Raw genomic sequence first — 23,882 nt, 5'->3', positions numbered from 1 at the left:
TGATTTTGCTGAGTTGCAGGTTTAAAAAAAAAATCTTGGGTCTCTTCCAGAAGGGGTGGAGGAGGACCTATATCAATAACTGTATAATCTAATATAATTATATAATCATTAACCAGAATTGAACCCATAAGTCTTTCTTTTACAGACCTAGCATCATGGAAGTTACTAAAGACTAGAGGCACCTATGTTTATTTATAATTTATAAAAGTTTATATAAAAATTAGTATTTATGCAGAAAACATTTTGAAACAAATATACTCTTCTAAAATAAGAATAATAAAAAAAAATAGCATGATATTTCAAATGCAACACTGGATGTCCTCTCAATGAAGTTATTGGTAAATAATCACTTTTAAATCTCTGTTATACTTCCACATAAATCATATATGAATGCTGTAGTGGAAAATTTTGACTTACATAATCAATAAATGCTTTCCCAATAAACAGCATTTACATTAGGCTCCAATTACTTTATAGTCCTGTTGCACCTGAAAGGATGGGGGAGATCATTAATCTTGTGGAAAAACATGCAATTACATATGAAACAGCAGGTGATGTGTTGGAGTTGATGATTTCAAAGGATAAACGGTCTGCAGAAGATGTGAGTAGTTTTGAATTATCTTATGCATCTTATTTTAGATACCAAATGCCACAGTGAATGATAAGTGTAGTCTCTTTCTTTCTTTATTTTTGCTCCAGAATTTTTTTTTATTTTTTTTTAATATCACTGCTAGTATATATATCTATCATAAATACTAATAAGTTTTCCAGCCTGGTTAGTTGTGAGTGGGTTTGAATCCTACCTTGAGTATAGATGTTTGTGATTATCCTTAGGTAGGAGATGAATTTCACTGTCTCGTGTGAGACCACTACCATCCTGCATATTGGAGGTGTGAAGTGACTTGAAAAAGTTCAAAGTTTGGTCTCTAGAGCAGGATTTCCAGAATATGTAAAAAAGCAAATTAAACATTACAAAATATATAGAAAAATAGAAAACAAACATCCTTTTATGGGTGGGTATTACAAAATAAAAAAAAGTATGAAATATTGCAAACAACCATTTAAAAAGTACATTTTCTAATAGCATTCTTTTATACTGACACTGCTTATTATCTCAACATTTGAATCTAGAGATGTTTATTGCATTTATTCTGTCAACATAATTTTCTTTTGCCTAATTTTATAATTAAAATGGGCCAGATGGAATGACACAACAAATCTTAATAGTGATCTTAAATATCAATTTTCATTAAATTCTATCGACCTACAGAGAAATTGTTATTATTTCAAATCATTTGCCAATAAAGAGGAATTATAATAGAATAAAATTCAATTAGTTTTGAACTTGACTTGCTAAAGAACAAATCATCATCATCCCAAGACCCCCATGGAGTCAAAGACTAAAATATGATCTTTCTCATGGGAAGTCTCTTTGTGACACACACGGCTCATAATACCTTAAATACATTCAAATTCTCTGCAGACACAACACTCTCAGTCAAGGCATTCCAATCATTCACAACACTCCATGCAAGAAAAAAAAACCTGCTTCTTACTCCCTTGCTCACACCCTAATTATACATCTTTCAATGGTGACCTCTCGTTCTCCCCCATCTCTCACCATTTTATAAAAAACCTCTTCAACATTAATCCCATAACAATCCCTTACAAACTTGTATGTCTCTATCATATTGCCCCTCTTCCTCCTATCCACTAGACTCTGCAAATTATATTGTCTCAACCTTTCTTCATATTTAACATTCTAGAGACCAGAAACCATCTTAGTTAATACTGGACCCTTTCCAGTATTATTCTTTTGAAAACCAAGTGATCAAATGTGGGAATGTTGATCACTTGGTTTTCAATGGAACCAGAATCTCCTTAAGTCAGTGTCCTCCCTATCATCAGAATTTGTTGTGTTTTTCTCACAAATTTGGCAGTGTGTCTTCTAAATTTTAGATCCTTATCCACTATCACCCCAAGATATTTCCTCCACCTCCAGCAATATATATCCCCACCAAGAGTGAATTCTACATCCCATCTTTGTTTTCAAATTTTAATACCTTACATTTTGCAACATTGGACTGGTGCTACCCCACACTGGAGCCCATTCACTCAGTCTATCAAGTTCTCTTGTAAAACAACTACATCCGCTATATTAAACAAATAGGTCAAGGTGGATGTTAACTCCCTGGCACATTCCTTCAAAATACATAGTGATATATCAAGTCTCACAGCCTTTTAAACATCAAGTTTGCTCAGTATACCTACACATATACCTCTTGGTCACTCACATCTCTTCTCCTTCTCATCCATGCTGTTCAACTCTCCATGATGTCACATTCACAAGGGTGAAAGACCTTTATGAACTGCTTGTTAAGTATCTCAGTTATATTCTCCACAGTATATACCATTTTCTCCAATCAATGCTATCCTATATAATCGTTCTCTTTTTTTGCAGACTACATGTTGAAAGAATTCCCTAGGATTTTTTTTTTGTGTCATTAAGCTAACTGCTGCTCAAACATAAGATGATTATTACCAATCATCTTATATTGGCTCCATAATGCCTTCTTTCTCTGTATTGCATGCTTAATCTTCTCATTAATCTCTTTCAGACCTACCTTATTTACCCCTTAACACATCAATTAAAAATCAGAAAGTGGTCATTTTTCTGCCAATTTTTTTATTCTTTATTTTCTTTATACACAAAAGAACATTAACAAATCTTGGAAAAAAAAAACTACAAAAAATGTCTCTTTTTGCAAAAAAAGGTTAACTAAATTGCATCTACTTCACTAAACCGAGCGGACAACAAAAAAAAATCTTGAAAATAATAATGTTTTAGTTAAATTCTAAAACACGGGATGACACAAAGAGGAACATCACAGTCGGTACCCATATATCGTGTTTCTTTGCAAATCCTTTTATTGTGTTCATTCCTTTTTCTTGAGCAGAGGAAATAAATACTGCCGAGTTGGATTTTCTTTCTTTTCTGTTGGTGGTATGAAAGATGGAAAATGTCATGCAGATAATCTCAGTGGTGTTGGGATATTTGATGGACGTCCACTTCTTGAAATGCTTGTAGTTTTATATTTTTCAATGGAGAGTTCGATTACTTTGAGGCGAAAATCAAGTGAATCCATCTTACCGCTAGATTTTTGGTAAAGCACGAAAGCGTTCCACAGTGCCAGGTCTAAGAGATGAAAGAAAATCTTTTTATAATACTTTTTTCTGGGTACAACATACAAAGACAGGTGTTGATCAATGCAATCAACACCACCCATGGTATGGTTGTAATCCAACACAAGTTGCAGTTTTTTTATTCTTCCTTTGCATGTCTCTATATCTACCATTGATGTAGTGTGAATGGTAGAGATAAGGGAGATATCCTTCTGTTCCTTCCTTTCATTACACACACTTTCCCTCTCTGAAGACCAATTACTTCTCCAGTTTTCAATTTTTTATTCTTCAATTGACTAGGTACTTCTTTTCGTGAGACGCGTAATGTTCCATAAACATCAGTCTTATTTATTATCAATAGATCCGCTAATCCAGGTGAATTATAGAAATTGTCCATAGTCAAACAAAAACCTTTATTCAATAAAGGTTTCATCAAAGTCATCACTACTTGCGAAGACATTGGAAGATTGCCTAAAATCTCTGTCCAGAATGGTATTTTTGCCAGTACAGATTATAAAATTATAGACATATCCACTTTGTGATTCACATAATAAGTATGTTTTTATGCTGAATCTGACCCTTTCAAGAGGAATGTATTGCACCCATCCCAGACGACCTTTATAAAGCAATAAACTTTCGTCAGTAGTCACCAATTTCTCTGGCGTAATCGAATTGCCAAATTTTCTTTTCAAATCTTCATAAATTGGCCAGATTTTGTTGAGTTTTGGGCGAGGGTGATTTGCTGGATCAAATTCATCATTATTTGGAAAATGTAGAAATTGTTTTATGGCCTCGAAGCGTTTCTCGCTCATACAATCCGGAAAAAAATGGTGTATATAATAATGGATTTTTTGTCCAATAATGACAGTATTCTGGTTTTCTTACTATACTTTGCAAAAGTACAACAGTCAAAATTAGTGATTTCATTTGGATTTGTGTCATACCAAGAAGTTTTTCCTTTAGCACTGGTACGACTCCTCACATATCTATTTGTTTCATCTACAACATGTTGAATCAATTGATCATCAAAAAAAAGCTCAAAGAAATTTAGGCAGTTATAATCGTGGACAAAAATTGTGCAAATGCAAACGAAATAGCTGATACACGCCATTGGCAACTTTTCTCGGCTGAAAGGAAATAGGCACAAAATTGTCTAGCATGTATATTCGGTTGTATTTATATGGAAAACCAAAATTCACGGTCACACGTATTAACTTGCATGCGTGGAAAAAATTCAGTTTCTTGGACCCGAGTTAACTCAGTTGGGTGCGTTAAGGGGTTAACCTTCTGACCCTTGGAATACATTTAGGCATTGCTTCTACTAGATAGTTCTTGAATAGCACCCAAGCAGCATTGATCTCCTTTATATCCAACTCTTCTTTCCACACTACACTTCTAAGCTGTCTTCTGAGCTTCTCATGATCACCAGCCTTGTAGTTCCACATATATCCTTTCTTCACAGTAGGTAATCACTTCATAGTTACTCTCACCAACTGGAGGGAGTTTTGACACCTCATTTATAATGACATCCTTTGATGAGATGAGTTGACAAATCCAAGACCCTCAAAAACTCAAGAAATTCATTTTCTTTACTTCCAGTTGCTAGCTCGTCATCCCAATCTATATTGCCATAATTAAAATCACCCTTTTCCTATTTGATTATACATTTCAGAGTCACTGTCCACCACATTACTAGTCTATAGCAATATCCAATGAAGTATTTCATTCTATTCACATCTATCTCTTAACATACTGTCTCAAAACCACTGTCATTATTTCCACCTTGCATATCTATCTTCTATGGACATAACTCTTTTTCTTTTCTAGCATCAATATCACTCCACCTCCCCCCCCCTTTTTTTTAACTCCTTCTGTCTTCAGAAATACATCGTGCCCTTCCATCTCTTCTTATCAAGATGTCATTCTCATCCAACCTTGTCTCACTTATTCCAACAATTTTTGGGTGAACAAACTCAATCAATGCAACCATTTCATTTTCTTTGTTTCTGATACTTCTGGTATTCGTATAGAAACATAACAGCTCATTCCTGGATCTATATCTAGTTTCACTGATACTACTTATGAGGTGTGTTCAGGAAATTCTCAAACTTTTGAATTATCGTGTCAAGTGCTAGCTGCAATCTAGTAGCAACATTGGGAAATAGCCTAATGAAAACTGCAATGTGATATTTTTTTGCTTAGTTATTATATTACATCTGTTTATGTCAACTCGTGTTCAGTATGTGTAGCGATTTTTTGTTGTGTTTTAAATGAATGATTTTTATGATTGATGAATTTACATGAAGTTTTGCATCAAATTGAGAAAATCTTGCGTGGAGACATTTGAAATGTTAAAAACAGCATTCGGGAATGAGGTTTTAGGCCGGACTCAAACATATGTGCAGTGGACATTTCAAAGATGGCCGAACTTCAGTTGACAATAATCGCTGTTCAGGGCGACCATCAACATTGAAGATTGCTGAAAATGTTACAAAAGTTCGTGAAGTCATCTGTTCTAACCGCTGTTTAGGTGTTCATGAGGTAGCTGAAGAAATAAACATTTCAAAAACTCTCTGTAATGAGATTTTTACACAAAATTTAGGTATGCATTGCAGCCAAATTTGTGCCTTGCCTTTTGACTGGTGATCAAAAACAAATTTGAGTTGATGTGAGTCCAGAGCTTTTCATTCAAGCTTATAGGGATGAAAACTTATAAATCATCATCAGGAATGAGACATGGGTTTACAGCTATGACATTGAAACAAAAGCTCAGTCGTCACAGTGGGTGTCAAAAGGGTAACCACGACCCAATATAGGGATGAAAACTTATAAATCATCATCAGGAATGAGACGTGGGTTTACAGCTATGACAATGAAACAAAAGCTCAAAAGGGTAACCACGACCCAATATAGGGATGAAAACTTATAAATCATCATCAGGAATGAGACGTGGGTTTACAGCTATGACATTGAAACAAAAGCTCAGTCGTCACAGTGGGTGTCAAAAAGGTAACCACGACCCAAAAAAGCCGGACAAGTGCAGTCAAATGCCAAAGTGGTGATGACAGTTTTTTGATTCTGAAGGCATTGTTCACCACAAATTTCTTTCACAAGGCAAGACAGTGAACAAGGAGTATTATCTTGAGGTAAAGTTACGCCTTTGTGAGGCTATCAGAAAAAAAAGACATGATGCTTGGAGGGAAAACTGATGATAATGTGCCTGCACACACACACACACACACACACACACACACACACATCATTACAAATCCATCAATGTTTGTCGAAACACGAAACAACAAAAGCAATGCCATAGCCTGCTTACTCACTTGACCTTGCTCTAGCAGACTTTTTTTTTTTTTTATTCATCATCATCATCATCAAATTCCTGACATGTACCCTCAAGGGGTGTACAGGATATGATAGTACTACATGAAAAATTTACATCATTACTAACTTCCTATCAACAATTTTCCTCCAAATCAGTCTGTTACTTGTCAAGACTCCAACATTATCAGATCTTATATTTCTATTGTCTAAGGCACTTTGTACCATATCAATCCATCACATATCAATACACCCTAACAAAAACATTGCTATCAACAATAACATAGTCAATGAGACTTTTCTTATTCCTTGCCTCTTCTCTCCATGTGAATTTGTACACATTTTTATTTGAACATGGTGTTAGTAATAACCAGTTCATGTCCTGAGCAGAAATCCAACAGGTATTTGCCATTATTATTAGCTTTGCTCTTTTCTCCAAATTTTCCCAAAATATTTTTGTATCTCTGACAATCATTTCCTACTCTGCTATTTAGATCCCAACAAGGAACAACTTTTCCTTTTTCATTGTAAGTTGCTTTCTCTAAGGCATCAAAAAATTCTGTCACTTCTACCTTAGTAGAACCTTCTGTGGGACCATAGACACAAACAAGTCTCATTGTCCAATTCCCCATTCTGATATTTGCCCACATCACTCTACTTGAGACTGCCTGCCATTCAAGAAGATTAGCCTCGTATTTTGTGTTGAATACTATAGCTACTCCTTCTTTTCCTTGATTGTCATTGCCTGAATATAACATTTTGTATTTATTGCTCAGAAAGGTCTTTTTTGTTTCAGTCACCCCTATTATGTCGATCTGGTACTTATCTAATTCCTCAGCTAGCTCCATTTCTTTACCAGTCAGGCTTCTTATGTTGATAGTACTGATCTTTAACTCTGGTGATGCTGAGTTGGGGTGTGCTTTCAGATTTCAGATTTTTTTTTATTCCCCAAATTGAAATTGATGCTGAAAGGCTGACATTTTGAGTCGATTGACTCGATAAAGAAAAAAAATCTCTAGCCATACTGTGCATTATCCTGAAAGAAATGTTCCAGAAATGTTTCAAAGGATGAAAGAAACACTGGCAGCAGTGCACACAAAGTGGAGGAGAATACTTTGAAGGCAGCAAGGTTTAATAGCCACTAAGTTAGGAAAATTTTTATTTAAAAAGTTCAGAAGTGTCCTGGACAAACCTCCTATTAAATATGACCACTCCATACCTTCCTCAAGCCATTTTCTTTTTCTCCTTACCCATCCTGGAACATTCTTCAAATCCAACTGTTCTCTCTACATCCCAGGCCATCCTATTCTTTTCTCTCTCTCTCTCTCTCACACACACACATTCAGTTCTTCTTTTTGCATCAATCTTTCTCACTCTGTATTCCCCTACCATCCTGAGTCTCCTTGTTTCCCTGTCTTTTTGCACACTTGTTCTCTCATTCTCTACATTCATGCTACCCCACTTTTCCATTCATAAGCACCACTTTAATCTCTCTCCCTCTCTCCTCCCTTACTCTCCTACTCTTTCACATTGCTTCTTACTTTCTCAGATTCATTCTCTACACTCATTAATATCCCTTCCGGTCACAATCTCTCCAAATGACTCACACCAAAATCATTTAAATGCAGTCCATCACACTTATACAGTTCAGTTTTTCCTTCAAACATTCCACACATTAACAAACTGCACTACTTTCTCTTCACACATTTCTAATAATATCATTCATAATCCTTGCTCTCTCTGCCTCAACTTACTATGCTGTAATGTATCAAATAAATATTGGTTCAGCAGCCCATTATTGTTTATCTATAATGCATATGAAATGAGATGTGAATTTTTGATTGTCAGTATTTACGTTTAAAGAACCCTATTGAGTGGTGGTATTCTTTTAAGAAAGGGATTTCAAAAAAGTTCAGTATTTCATTTTTGTGAAATGTTAACCCATTTTATATGTACTTGAGACATTGTTTTGTATAATTTTGCAACTACAAACAATCTGACTAATAGCAAAAGAATATTAAATACCAAATTTCATCTGTCTGGTGCAGACAAGAATTATTAGAATTATTTTTTTTTTTGCCAATAAAAATGTCCAGTCGAAATCAAAATTAATCACATGGACATATTATTGTACATGTGATTTAATTTTCCATCTAGAGCAGTACTATACAATTTTGACTTGCTTTCCTTTTTTGTGGCCTGTAAATGGTCCACTTGAACACAAAACTAATTTAATAGCTACTCAGGCATTTTATGAAATGCATCTAAAAATACCTATCTTACAGAACATTTTATTTTCATCTAGATATAAAAAAAAAGTTTAATAAATAATTTAAACTGAAATATGTATTGATTTTTAATTGACCAGTGTTTTATAAACATACAACGCCAAGTTCTGCCAACAGAGCTGTTCAGCTTCTTCAGGTCTTATAATGGTAAGAGAAAACTCAAAGTGGCTTATACAGAGAAAATAAAGTAACACTATTATATAAATTAAAAATGAAAACAGACGCATAACATTACACGCATGGAGCGTGTTGTATTAGTCACTGTTGTGCGAGCATGCTCTGTAGTTTTGAGCGAAATGAAATTCTGGCAAACTGAGTGATCTTATTAAGATTTTCCATATGTCAGCTATTATCATTTCCTGGTTTCTGTTAAGATTTTCTCCAGAACAGCGGACTACTACGGCTTCCTTGAAGTTTCTACAATGGAAGTCTTCTTCTAGATAAGGCATGGAGTTCCTATCCCAATCAATGGTGTGGTTTGTAATAATTGCGAAATGATGGGCTAGACCTGAATTGTCTGTTCTGTTGTTATTAACATCTCCTATATGTTCTTTTTTTTGGATTTTGAGGCGTCTCAATGTCTGCCCTATATAGTTTAGACCACAAGCGCAGTGATGTTGTACACTCCAGTGTGTTTGAAGAAAGCATTAATGTTTTTTGGCGATCTTAAAACATCACGGATAGTCTTGACAGGTTTGAATGCAACTCTGATGTTGAAAGGCTTAAGAAGTTTTGCAATCTTTTTTGACACTGTACCCACATAAGGAATAACTATGGATGATCTGTATTGAGTGATGGTAGATTGTTGTTGTGGGGGGTTGCTATGAAGAATCTTGTTGATTAAATTCCTTGGACAGCCATTGTTTATTAATGTCTATGATATATGAATAAGTTCATCATAGAGTTCTTTTTCTTCTGATATGATGTTGGTGGCTCTATTTTTGAGCATATGTATTATGCTGAGCTTCTGGGAAATATGGTGATTTAATTTGAAATGAAGATAGCATCCAGTGTGTTGGTTTGCGGTAGTAGATTGTTAGCTTGATATGTCCACTGCTAGTTTCTTGATTAGGGTATCCAGAAATGGTAGTTGATTATCTTTTTCCAGTTCCAAAGTGAATTATATTTTTTGATGGAAAGAATTACTTTTTGGTTAAAAAGTCCAAAAGAGCTGTTTTTGTGTCCCTCCAAATTATGAAGATATCATCTACATACCTCCACCACGCTAAAGGCTTTGGATCTAATTTTGAAATGATGTCTGTTTCTAGCTTTTCCATGAACAGGACTGCCCATAGTTGAGCCATTTAGTTGTTCATATATCATGTCATGCCATTTAAAATAATTAGATTTAAGGCAATGACATAAAAGGTGAGCCTTATCTTCAGGGAAGAGATTGTATAAGATACTGATAACTTCTTCTACTGGGACATTGGTAAATAAAAATACCATGTCCAAGCTAGCGAGAATGTTTATCTTTAAGATTGAGGTGTTTTTTTTAATTTTTCAATAAAGTGCTTTGAATTAACGTAAGTGTCCGATTTTCTGATATGTCCTTTTAGGAGGCTGGAGAGGTGTTTGGACAATAAATATGTAGGAGAATTTCTTCCGTCAACGATCGGGCGTCACAGAACTATTCAATCACTGATGTCAATTAAAAATCAATATATATTTCAGTTTAAATTATCTATTTGAGTGACCAAATGTAGCTTAACAATAAAAAGTTTAATAAATCAAATATATACACAAACACAGTCATTTTGTGTTTCATCAATATTACAGCAGAACTTCTTAATGAAAACTTATCTACATTTTAAGAGTACATGTTCTTGTAGCATTATTATAATGATTTATAATGGACAAAATTACACCAAAGAAGTTTATTAATTTTTTTTTTAAATTCTTTGATGTAACACTAGCAAACAGAATAACCACAGATAAATAATTAATGTACAGTGTCATTCAGATAATGATGTTTAAATTGTAAATTGGCATCTCATATGATAAGTCATGAGTGTGGCTATATGAATCTGTGAGATACAGCAGACATTCACTTTGACTGGCAGTCCTACCCCTGTATTGCTAAATATTTGTCAGTTCTCTTAACACCTCTTACTGGCTAATTACAAAATCAGATGTTAAAAATCTCTTCCATTTCATCTTTAAAATCAAGAATCTAAAATTAAATTTTTCCAAAAATTATAGTCAAGTTTGACATTTATTCTCTTTTTTTCCAGCAAACATTTGATAGACACTTTTTGGAATTTTTACATGATTTCTTATTGGTCTTATGAAATCTTTTCATGATAAAATAACATATAGTTATGTTATTTTATCTGGATAAACAAAATCTAGGTTTAGGCCTCATATAATTAATATTGTGTATAGGCTCAACATAATTTTTTTTTTTTTTTAATTCAAGTAGTGTAATATGAGCACATTGCAAAATGAGAAATTAGAGGTTTTTTTTTTTTTTTTTTTTTTTTTTTTTTTTTTTTTTTGTGTGTGCCTGTGGTCCCACAGAAGTTTGGGAAGAAAATAGAAGAATTTTTTAAAGTAGAAGACAACTGACAGAGAAAAAAAGGAATGCTGATTCTTGTTTGTGACCTAAGCAGAATAAGAAATGAAAGAGCTAATGATAACAATGGCAAGCACCTGTTTGATTTCTGCTTAGAACATTATACTTGTCATTATTAACATCATGTTCCAACATAAAAATATGCATAACACATGGAGCAAACACATTCAAGCTAAGTAGTTTTAGTGATTATGTTGTTGTTGATAGCCTTCAGATTACCTAGGATACAAGAGTATACACGGGATTTTAAATAGGAGGTGATTGCCACTACTCCATGTTCGTCAATATAAAAATAAATATCCCTTTGAAAAGAATCAAAGTCAAGCAACTTTCATTTCAGTTTACAGTTTATTAACTGTAACCTGAAATGTGTATTATCTGTAAATCTTAACTCTCAAGCAGGAAGCAACTAGCACACTCATTTGTGGCCACAACTACACATACACCTAGAAAAATTCCTGCAGGAAAAAATTATGATCCAAGTAGAATGAGGTATCCTCACCCTTCCTACTCATATTACCAACAATATCAGACTGGATACAGCTAGTGTACTCATTCATGCAAAGCCACTGTAAAGCAAACTCTCAAGAAAATAATATGAGACTATCTTGAAAATAAAAAACACAATAGAATAGTAATTACCAAAGCAGATAAAGGGAATGCCATAGTAGTTATAAACCAAAAAGATTACACGGTAAGCTTGCCTCCCTGCTTATCGATAACTCTACCTACTTTCCCTTAGACCATGATCCCACCAATACACAGATCAGAACACTTCACAGGCTTCTTAAAAAGAAACCACTATGAGTACAATCTGCCAATAAACCAAAACAAGTTTTGGTTTTTGTATTGATGGAGTGTATCGATAATATTGAAGGTTATGTTACTAGCCTTAATCAAGTATTATGTACATCAACAGGATAATATTCTAAAACAGACAAAATAAGTTCTAAAAGTCTCAATTCTCAATGATATTATGAATATTCATAGTATCTATCCCATAATACTGACTAATATTATGGGATAGATATACTAGCTAACAATGGAATGTCAAAATATTTCAGAGGAAATGACATAGAAATAGTGGATATTAAAGATCCAGCATTATTTCAAAGCCGAATGTTTGCAGAAACTATAAAAGTTCGTACATTTGATCGAAAGCTTATGAGGATACAATTCTTAGCATTGGAGTTACCTTAACTTAAATCAATTTGAAACAGCTGTCAGGCCAGTGAAACCTTTATCAAATGCAAATAGGCACATTTGGGCAGTGGTCTCATTCTTTTAAGTAGTGCAATCTAAGGCAACTCCAGTGCTGTGGATCATATTCTCATAAGCTCTGGTCAAATTTACAAAACTTTTATGGTTTTCTCCAAACATTCGGCTTTGAAATAATGTCAGATCTTTAATATCCACTATTTCTGTGTAATTTACATCATCAAAATGAAGCTGCATGACTTTTTCTTTATTAATTTTGAGAGGAAAATTGTGGTTTTGATGAATTCCCTTTCAATTGTAAATTAAAGATGCCAAGGAATTATATTCTTGGTTTCATCCTTTATCCAAGTGTAAGCAAAAAAGTTTGCTTGTGAAGTAACTTCATGACTGAACTACTTGTATATAGAGGCTAATGACTTCACAATAACTGCCTTAGTATCCCATAATACAATGCACATATCCTTATAAACATGTATAATGCTATGCTTATGTAATGGGCCCCCTATCCAGACCACTTTCGACCTTTGTTGAGGTCTCATCAGTAGGAGCAAGACGGGGAAGTGATAATGCAGAAGTCATATTTCCATGTATAAGTAGTCAAAAGGTGTCACAACTTATTACTAAAGTACTCTGGATTAGAGATAGATGTTGAAAGTTTTTTTTCACTTGGTTATACCATAAATTAAAGATGCCAAGAAATTATATTTTTGGTTTCATCCTATATCCAAGTGTAAACAAACAAAGTTTTTTGCGTGAAGACCTCAATAAAGGTTGAAATTAGTCTGGGTAGTGGCCCATCCCATAATGCATAGCATTATACATGTCCATAAGGATATGTGCTGGCCTGGTTGGCCAAGTGGTTAGCATATCTGCTCTCCAGTCAAAAGGCTGTGGGCTTGAATCCCCGCCATGGGCATGGATGTTTGTGATTGTCTGTGATAATGCCGGTGGTCAGTGGTAGTTGGCATTGGTGTAGTTGTAGTTGGTGGATTAAATGATGGAATCAGAGAGTTGTAGAGTAGATGCCCTCCCTCGATGAGTCTTTGGACTCCCCGAAGGTGTCATATAATAATAATAATATTATTATTATTACATGATAATAATATATCAAGTAGTCGTCGTGAAGTTACTTCACGAGCAAACTTTGTTTGCTTACATTTGGATAAAGGATGAAAACAAGAATACAATTTCTTGGCATCTTTAATTTATCGTATAACCAAGTGAAAAAACTTTCACCATCTCTTCAAATTAACTGCTGTTCAATGAATTGTTATTCAGTGAATTGCCTTGCAATGGACTGCTTCATGAATTTTTTGAGAACCTGTATACATATTAGAAATATTGCAAATTTTTAGTGTTTTAATGAATAGATACCTTCAGATTTTTAATAAATCAAACTTATATTTCAGATTGTTGATGCTTATGGTTGGTCACTGATTACTGACAGTGAAGAGATTAAAATTATATGTGAAGCTGTCATTAAAAAATCACCAAAAATGGTGAGTAGATATGCAAGTTATTAGAGTAACTATTTCCATACAGTCTTTTGATTTAATTATTTTTTTGATAATTTTTCCATTTGTGATTATTCCAGGCAGTACATATTAGGAATTTGAGGGTATTGATGTTGATAATATTCCCTGTGTTGGGGTGGGTAGTAGGATACCCCAACCGCTCACCTGCATATCGTAAGAGGCAATAAATGGAGATCCAGTCCCAGGGGAGGGGGGGGTATAACTGGGTCCCTTTTGGGGGTTGACAGAAGGACTAATCGCCTCTCCCTGTAAAAATTATCTGATTACGGAAACTGCAAATCTGAATGAATAAATGCTCCTGGCAACAGACTTGACTTGTGAGACCCCCAGAAGACTTATCTAGCCTGGTCTGATGTGGATAACGTATATATGACACACACCAAGGGGAAAGCTTTTCGGAACCCTTGAAAGAGTCACTTATGAAGCCATAAAAAATTTTAAAGATTGGATCATGGAATGTCAGAACACTGTATCAGGTAGAGAAAAAACTAGACAGGTAACAAATGAAATGGACAATTACAAGTTAGACATTTTAGGCATCAGTGAACTCAGATGGACTGGTTTTTGTAGACTTACAACTAAAGATAACAAGACAATATTGGATCAGAGGAGAAGCATGAAAAGGAGTTGCGCTAATATTGAACCCAAAAGTCTGATGGAATGGGAACCAGTAAACAAGAGAATTATAAAAGCCAAGTTTTATAATTTGCCAAATTTATCAAACTTTCTGTTGTGCAGGTTTACGCACCTACTAATGATGCAGATGAAGAAATAAAAGAATGTTTTTATGAACAACTCCTAAAAGTAATAAATTCTATTCCAAAACACAATATGATAATACTCATTGGCGATCTTAATGCAAAAGTGGGTAAAAGGTTATGTGTAGAAGAAAAATCCTTAGGTTTCAAGGCTTGTGGAGACCGAAATGAAAATGGCATGATGTTTGTATCCTTTTGTGAAATGAACAACTTTTTCGTTGGAGGAAGTAGATTCAAACATAAAGAAATACATAAATTGACTTGGATCGGACCAGACGGCAGCACAAAAAACCAAATTGATCATGTTGCTATCAATAGTAAATTCATAAGATCCATGCTTGATGTGAGAGTCAAACGTGGTGCAGATGTTGGTTCTGACCATTTCTTATTAGTGACAAAGTTGAAATTAAAACTTCAAAGTGTATATTAAGCAAGAAAAGAAGTTCAAGAACTGCATTTGATATTAAAAAATTAAAGAAACAAGAGAAACGTTTGCTTTGGAGATAAAGAACAGATTCAATATATTAGAAATAGAGGAAAATCAAGATGTAACAGTAGAAAACAACAAAGTAGAAGATTATTGTAAAAACTTAAGGAATGCATATAATGAAGTTATTATTATTATTATTCCTGATACCTCCAAGGAGTCCGAAGACTCATCACGGGAGGACATCTTCAACTGTCTCTACACCTTACCTCTACTACGAATCAAGTTGCTGAAGATGTAATTGATAAACGAAGAAAAAAGAAAAATAAAGAATGGTTAACTGCAGAAACTTGGAAGTTCATTGAAGAGAGAAAAAAGATTAAATCATTAATGAACAATATAAATTCAGAACGATTATATAAGGTGCATAGAATCACTATAATGAACTAAATAAAAGTGTGAAGAGAGCTGCAAGAGCCAACAAGAGAAAATATATTGACGAATTAGCAAAAGAAGCACAACATGCTGCAGAAAATGGACAATTCTTGTAGACACTTCTAAATCACTTAGGGAATTGAACAACGTAGATCCGAATATAAATTAAATTATACTTTAATAAATATTTCCGATATTTCAGCAACGTCACGTTGCCATTTTCAAAAGGAACTTATAAAAAGGCACGCGCACGCAGGCACTAAAACACAGTAACTGAGAATGAAGATATGAAGCTATCATTCTCTTAGAAGTCCTGATGGTACCCTCTAGTGGGCTAAGTAGTTCTTGGCAGTTGGGCTGAAGGTCTGCTGATGTATGCCTCCCAAATTTGTTGAGAACATACAATCAAATTTGTTGAGGTTTGGAGAGTTTCTTTGGGCTGAGCCTGATTCCATAAATAGTCTTTCAAATTTGTATTTGCTACAATGTATTACTGTAGTTTTCTTCCACCGTATTCTGTGGCATGTATCCAGAGCATGGTCTGCAAGACCAGAATGGCTGTACTTGTGAAACCGGATGTGGTCCTTGTGTTCAGAAATTCTGATATTCACTGTCCTGCCTGTTTGGCCAAAGTACGACAGTTTACAACTGCAAGGGACCTGGTATACACCAGGTAGGTCTAGGGGAAGTGGTTGATCTTTGGTGGAGCGGATAAGGGATGCCAATTTTCTGTAAGGCCTGTAACAGGAGGTGAGGTCATGTTTTTTTAAAATTTTGGTAATTTTTTCCGAGGTGCCTCGGATGTAGGGAATGGTGATGGATTTAGAGTAATCTTTGTTGTGGATGGGGGGGGGGGGAGCTGTGGTTTGTAGGTTTTAATATTTTGGTAGGGGGTAGCCCTTGGCTGAGAAAGTATTCAGGATGTGATTTAGTTCAATGTTTAGGGCATGTTGTTAGAACAGATTAGTTTAGCCCTGTTGTATAGTGTTTTCACCACTTCATATTGTTGTGGGGGGGGGGGATTTTTGGTGAATTTATCTGCCTGTATGGGTGGGTTTTCTATAAACTGAGAAAACCAAGGTTCCATCAGGCTGGCAGGTGACTAGTGTGTCTAGGAAAGGGAGGCTGTTGTTTTCCTCTTTTTCCAGGGTGAACTTGATTCTGGCGTGTTGATTGTTTAAGTGTGTAAGGAAAGAGAGGAGTGTTTCAGAGCCATGTGGCCAAATAGCGAACACATCAATGTAGCGAAGCCGTATGGTTGGTTTTTGTGGAGCAGAGGCTAAGGCTTTAGAAAAGAAAATGGACAAATTAGACAACTTTATCAGATTATAAAACAAATCTGTGGTAACAAAAAAGCAATCCCTTCCTCCATTAGAGGAAAGTTATTGATGATTGACTACAAAATCGAAACAAGATGGAGAGACTATTTTGAAGAAACTTTAAATGTAAAGGTAGATACAGGATCTCAACAGGCACAAAATATTACAACTAGTGTAACACCTACTTTGAACATTTCCGAAGATGAGATTTCGTTGAGCGAAGTCAAAGATGCCCTGAAGGCACTAAAATCTAACAGAACATGTGGAAATGATAATATCAATGCCGAAATGTTAAAAGCTGATCTCAACACAACTACTGCCAAATTACAAAGGTTATACAATGAAATATGGAAGACAGAAAAAATTCCTGAACAATGGAAAGAAGCAGTAATTATAAAAATCGCTAAAAAAAGGAGATCTGACTAAGTGTGAAAATTGGAGAGGAATAAGTTTGCTGTCAATTCCCGCAAAAGTTTTTACCAAAATTTTAATTAATAGATTAAAAAAGGAAATCGAAAATTTACTAAGAGAAGAACAGGCAGGTTTTCGAACTGGTTGCGGAACCATTCAACAAATATTCACACTTAAAAATATAATCGAACAATGTATAGAATTTCAAGTCCCACTTTACCTAAACTTCATCGATTTCAGTAAAGCATTTGACTGTAAATAGAGAGAAACTTTGGAAAATATTAGAAGAATACGGAATACCTTATAAATTTATCAACATTATTAAGAATATGTATAATGGCAGCAAGTCTTGCGTGGAAGTAGATGGAAAACTTACAGACTTTATCATTTAAACTGGAATTAGACCAGATAACACACAACCCTGTCTATTATTTATCATTTTAATTGATTGGGTTATGAAAAACTCAATTAATCATCAATTTACATCCACACTGGAAGACCTTGATTTTGTTGATGACATAGTGCTTCTGTCCTCCAAGTTAAATGACTTACAGCTAAAAACTGATGTCTTTGCTCACTGCACAGAAACTGTGGGTCTATATAAACAAGAAGAAAACCAAGGTCATGCGAATAAATGAAAAATCAAATAAAGAAACTAAGTTACAAAATGAAACAATTGAAGATGTTGATACTTTTGCATATCTTGGATCAGTAATAAATAAACAAGGTGGCACTGACGAAGACGTTTTACAAAGAATTGCTAAAGCACAAAATTGTTTTAGGTCACTAAACAAATTATGGAAAGCATCAAATATTACAGGTAAAGTGAAAATTAACGTCTATAAATCTATTGCGAGAAATACTATGGCTCTGAAACGTGGAAACTTACCAAAGCACAAAGTAATAAATTGGACATTTTCCAAAATAAGTGTTTAAGAAGAATTTTAAAAATCTTCTGGCCAAATATAATTACTAATGAGAAAGTTTTAAAGAAAACCTTCTCCAAGTCAATAGATGAGGAGATTCACCTAAGAAGATGGAAATGGACTGGACATGTTCTTCGCATGGGGATAAACAGAATTCCCCAAGTGGCACTGAGTTGTTCTCCAGAAGGAAGATGCTCTAGAGGTCGTCCAAAATTAACTTGGAGAGGAATGATGGAATCTAAAATGAAGAAGCAAGATGAGCGAGTTGGGCAGAAGCAAGAGCAGCTGCGAGGGACAGGGGCAGATGGAAAACCAGCATTGCAGCCTTATGTGCCAGTATCCACGGAAAGACTTGATGATGATGATGATAATACACTTCAGAGGATTGAAACAGTTTTTTAATGAGAATTTGAATAATTGTATCTTCCTTTAATATAATATTAAAAAAAATGTTAAAAATGAAACTTAATTATAAAAAAAAATGATACACTTATCTTTATGAGTTAATCTCATTTCCATTAAAAGAATTAAGGAAACAGTCATATGGTCACATTACTACAAGCACAATTTTAATCACAGTTAAGTTATAAGCATGATTAAAATTGAAATAACAGAGTTTTAAATAAATAACATTGTCCCAGTGTTGGAGTTGTTGTTCAGTTGATCTCTCATTCATTCAAAAAAGCCAGAACTTTTTGAATACTGGAACAGTTATATTGCCATCTGAGATTGTAATGACAATTATATTAGCCTTGCGTATTTTAGTGCGTCTGTTTGTGTGTTTTTGGTGTGTATAACTTATTATTTGATAAAACACGTCGCAATAATTATGGCACCTGTACGAAGGAAAATTGCGGCCAGTAATGATGGTTCGCCATCGTTATCAAAGAACAGTAGTATAAAAGAAATGAGGTCAGTGTACTAGCTGTGAAATGTACGCTTTGCGGAGGGTGGATAGATGATAATAAAGGATTGAATGTGTGTAGAAAATGTAGGGAGAATGAGGAATTGAAGTGTATTTCGGATCATGAGTGTGATATTTTTGTCAAACTTCAGAATGAAGAAAATAGCGATATGACAAGAAACGGCAAGGTTGTACATGAGAATTATGAGAGTGTGAATGTAGAAAGTGTGAATGATAGTATTAATGGTTTCTCAGAGAATAAAAAATATGAGATAGATGCATTGAGTGAGATCGCGTTGTTGAATGGTGCGATAGAAAGGGCAAAACAGCAGCTAGAGTGCATGAACAAAAGTCGACTGAATGAACCAACCAATAATAAAAGGTATGACAGGAAAAATAGGCGTATGAATGTGAACATGAACAAAATGAAGGATAGAGTGCTGTATGGAGACTCATTAGTACGAGGTGTGTTAGTAGAGGATTTGACAAAATCGTACCAACCTGCTGCGACCATAAAGGATGTAACTGAGTCTATTAGAGAGCAAAAGGAAAGGGTGAAAGAAATGATTGTTGTGGCAGGTACGAATGATTTGAAAGGAGATAAAATGGAAATGATAGAAGACCTGAATGAATTATTTGAGGTAGCAAAAGAAAAGAGTGAGAGAGTTAGAATGATTAGTCTTTTGCCACGGTATGACAGTGAAATGTTTAAAAGGAGGGCCATAATTGCGAATGACTTTATGCGTGGGTTATGTATGACGAGTGGTGTGGAATTTGTGGACGTGTGGAGTGAGTTTGATGGGCGAAAGGGTCTATATAAGATGGATGGCTTGCATTTGAATGGTTATGGTGTAAGAAGACTTGAGAAAGTATTGCTGAATGTAGTGGATGTGCAAATTCAGGGAACTAGATTTGTTAAGGGGGGGGGAGTAGATATACAGTCCTTAGGGAGGCAGTTGAATGTAAGAATGAATATAATATGCGAGAGCAAATAAAGACAACAAACCAGAGTGGGATAGTTAATATAAGGCATCAAGGTAGGGTTGGGGCTAATGGGGGGGGGGGGTCTTAAATTCATGTACACTAATACTAGGAGTATTAGGAACAAGAAGGAAGAGTTTTTGGCCATGGTTGGCACTTCCAGACCACAGGTTGTTGGTATTAGTGAAACTTGGCTGAGTGTAGTTGATATAGCTAGTGGGATTGAATGTGATGGGTATAGTGTGTTCAGGCATGACAGAGAGAATAAAATGGGGGGAGGAGTATTGTTGATGATAGCTGATGAGCTACAGCCAAGGAGAATAGAAGTTGAATTGCAGGATAGAGAAAAGAGCACATTTGAGGCCATTTGGTGTGAGATTGTGGCTAGCAGAACTAAATATACAATTGGGTGCTGCTATAGACCAGGTGATGGAAAAGATGGTGGTGACAATATGCACAAGCAAATAGAAGAAATGAGTGAAAGGAGGGTGATTATTATGGGAGATTTCAACTATAGTCGCATTGATTGGAGTGAGGAGAGGACAGACAGGAGGAAGGAATTGGATTTTATGCGGTTATTAAGGGATAACTATCTGTGACAGCATGTAATGGAAAATACTAGGGGTCAGAGAGTGCTTAACCATTAATTACATCTGAGGATTTGGCTGTAACAAATATGACCACATTGCCACCAATCGGTGAGAGTGATCATAGGGTCTTGACTTGGGAGGTGGCTAAAGGTGTAGAATTTTCAATTAAGACAGGGTACATGTGGAATTATCGGGCTGGAAAGTATGACAAGCTTAGCAGTTTGATTGGCTCAGTGCCATGGCATGTACAACTGCAAGGACTAGAAGTTGATAGTGCATGGGAGGTAGTTAAGAAGTGTTTGCATGAAGCAATGGCTGACTGTATTCCTAGAGTCCGAATAATAAATCAACTAGGGGTTAAATGGATGAATAACACCATTATGCTTGAGCTGCAAAAAAAGAAACAACTATGGAGGGAATTTAAGGAGAAAGGTGACTGGCAGGCACATGAACAGTATAAAGCGCAGGCCAGAAGGGTGACAAGTGTGGTAAGAAAAGCAAAAAAGGATTACGAAAGAACATTGGCCATGCAGGCTAAAGAGAATCCTAAACAGTTTTTTAGATATGTAGCAAGTAAAAGGAAAAATGTACATGGCAGAATGATTTTAAAGAATGCCGATGGTAGGGAGGTAACTGAATCAGTTGAGATAGCTGAGTTACTGAGTGAGCACTTTCCAAGAATATATCATCCAGGTGGTGACACTGCAGAAACGAATAAACCAGTAGATTATATGGGAATTGTGGTGTACTACACGAGCTGGTATACCACGAGAAGCAGCTAAAGAATTATCAGTACCCTTGACCATTTTGTTTAATTTGAGTCTCAGGTCTGGGTTAGTCCCGAGCGGGTGGAAGGAGGGGAAAATAGTTCCACTGCATAAAGGTGGTTCCAAGACTGCTGTTGTAAATTACCGACCGATTAGCATATCAGGAATCATTCTCAAGGTCTTAGAGAAATTAGTCAAGAAAAGAATACAGGATGGGATAGATGAAAATGGGATACTGTATGGATTACAACATGATTTTGTGAAGGGTAGATCATGCCTCAGTAACTTGCTCACGTTTTATAACACAGTGACGGCTGAACTGGATAGGGGTAATGGGTTTACAGTGATACTACTGGACCTTGCCAAGGCCTTTGACAGGATACCACATGGAACCCTAATCAGTAAACTGGAGCAGATGGGGATAGATATAGGGTTGGTAAGATGGATAGGAGGGTGGTTGAAGGAGAGATACCAGAGAGTGGTTTATTCAGGAGTGGAGTCAAAAAGACGTCTTGTGACTAGTGGAGTGCCGCAGGGCTCTGTTCTTGGACCACTGCTTTTCAATTTGTTCATCAATGATATTGGAAAGGAGTTGAGAGGAAGTGTTCACTTGTTTGCTGATGGTGCAAAGTTGGGTAGAGCAATTGTGAATGCACAGGATGTCAAAATTTTACAGGATGATTTGGATAGTTTGGAGGACTGGGCTAGGAAAAATGGATGTCAGTTTAATGTGGCAAAGTGTAAGGTTATGCACTTTGGGGTGAAAAGATTAGCAGCAGTATATCGCATAGGTGGAACCGTACTCCAGGAGATTGATGAGGCCAGGGAGCACATTGCAAAAGTAACTAAAACAGCTCACCAAATCACTTGGCTTATGAAAAATACTTTAACATGCAGAGAGAAACAAGTTGTTGTTCCTCTGTATCGAGCCTTGATAAGACCCCATCTGGACTTCTGTGCCCAGTTATGGGCAGCAGGGTTTCTTCGTGATGGGGAGGAAGTGGAGAGGGTCCAGAGACGAGTGACCAAGATGATAGCAGGTCTGTGGAATGAACCTCATGAGAATAGGTTGAGGATTTGTGGGTTGCAGAAATTGGACGATAGGCGAAGGAGGGGGTGATATGATTGAGACATTCAAATTACTGAAGGGTTTTTATAAGATTGATCCAGAAGATATTTTTGAAAATATGACTGATGGTGGGAGGACTAGGGGCCATGCATGGAAGCTGGCCAAGAACGTGGTTGACAAGGGTGTTAGAGCTAGGTTTTTTACTTGGAGAGTGGTGAATGAATGGAATAAGCTTCCAGAGTGTGTTGTGGGTGCTACGACCGTGAATGAGTTCAAGGCAAGATATGATAGATACTGTGTGAATGTTGAATAGTTGTTCCAGACATGATGTTAGGGCCTCCCTCGATGAGTCTGTCGACTCCTTGGAGTTTCCCGGAACAATAATAATAATAATAATATATAAAAACATTACTCACTTTTTTATATTTAAGAAGAAAAATATAACTTTTTCTTTAATATTTAATAAAAGTTATAATGCAACCCATGTTTCTTCTGCTGTATATGTGAACAAAATTTAAATAAAATAAAACTTATTTTTTCAGTTTGCAATTAGATTTATGATGTTTTTACTATTTTTATAAAAACTTTTCATTTACTTCTAGGTCCAGAAATGTAAAATGGGGAAAAAAAAGTATTTTGATTTTCTTTTGAAGAAAATTAAAAGAGAAGCAAATGACAGAATTCCAGTATCATTAATCAAAAGCATGTTGATTCAGTTGATGAAGGAAGAAACAGCAAATGAAGAAAGCCATTTTTGTTAATGTGTAAAATGTCCAAAATTGTATTTGCTGTATATTATTTTAAAAAGCTATAGAAGTTCACATTTGTTGATATTTTTTCAAGCTGCATCTGTATGTGTGAAATGACTATAGTATTTGAAACTAGTAATATGCAAGTACCATATATCCTTTAATACAAAATGGAATGGTATTCAATTGCAAATACCATTCCATTTGGTTACTAAATCCTAACTCCCTTACTCACAACATTGTTTATAAGAATAGTAAGTTGTTGGAAGTTTTTCCACTTGGTTATGCTATAAATTAAAGATACCAAGAAATTATATACTTGGTTTAATCCTTTATCCAAGTGTAAGCAAACAAGTTTGCACCTGAACTATTTTCAGGATTGGGGCAACTTGTATATAGAAGCTTATGACTTCACATCAC

The 23,882-nt window shown here is 35.3% G+C and overlaps 1 protein-coding gene across 1 annotated transcript in view; it reads left to right on the top strand.

The window, feature by feature from the left end:
- LOC150105784 (glutamyl-tRNA(Gln) amidotransferase subunit B, mitochondrial-like) overlaps nt 1–23,596 on the top strand; it is a 116,819-nt gene extending 93,223 nt beyond the window's left edge. The window contains exons 10-12 of the mRNA XM_090394556.1: nt 478–601; nt 14,001–14,090; nt 23,316–23,596. Of these exons, the coding sequence (XP_090250682.1) occupies nt 478–601; nt 14,001–14,090; nt 23,316–23,474 (373 nt within the window). The 3' untranslated portion in view covers nt 23,475–23,596. The remainder of the gene's footprint in view (nt 1–477; nt 602–14,000; nt 14,091–23,315) is intronic.
- Nucleotides 23,597–23,882: the final 286 nt, after the last annotated feature.

This window comes from Typopeltis vanoorti, chromosome 6 (genome assembly GCF_054136105.1).
Source record: "Typopeltis vanoorti isolate ZY-2024b chromosome 6, IOZ_Tvanoo_1.0, whole genome shotgun sequence".
NCBI classification, from domain to species: Eukaryota; Metazoa; Arthropoda; class Arachnida; order Uropygi; family Thelyphonidae; genus Typopeltis; species Typopeltis vanoorti.
The sequence above is the reverse complement of the archived record's forward strand: the minus strand, read 5'-3'. Positions and strand labels throughout refer to the sequence as shown.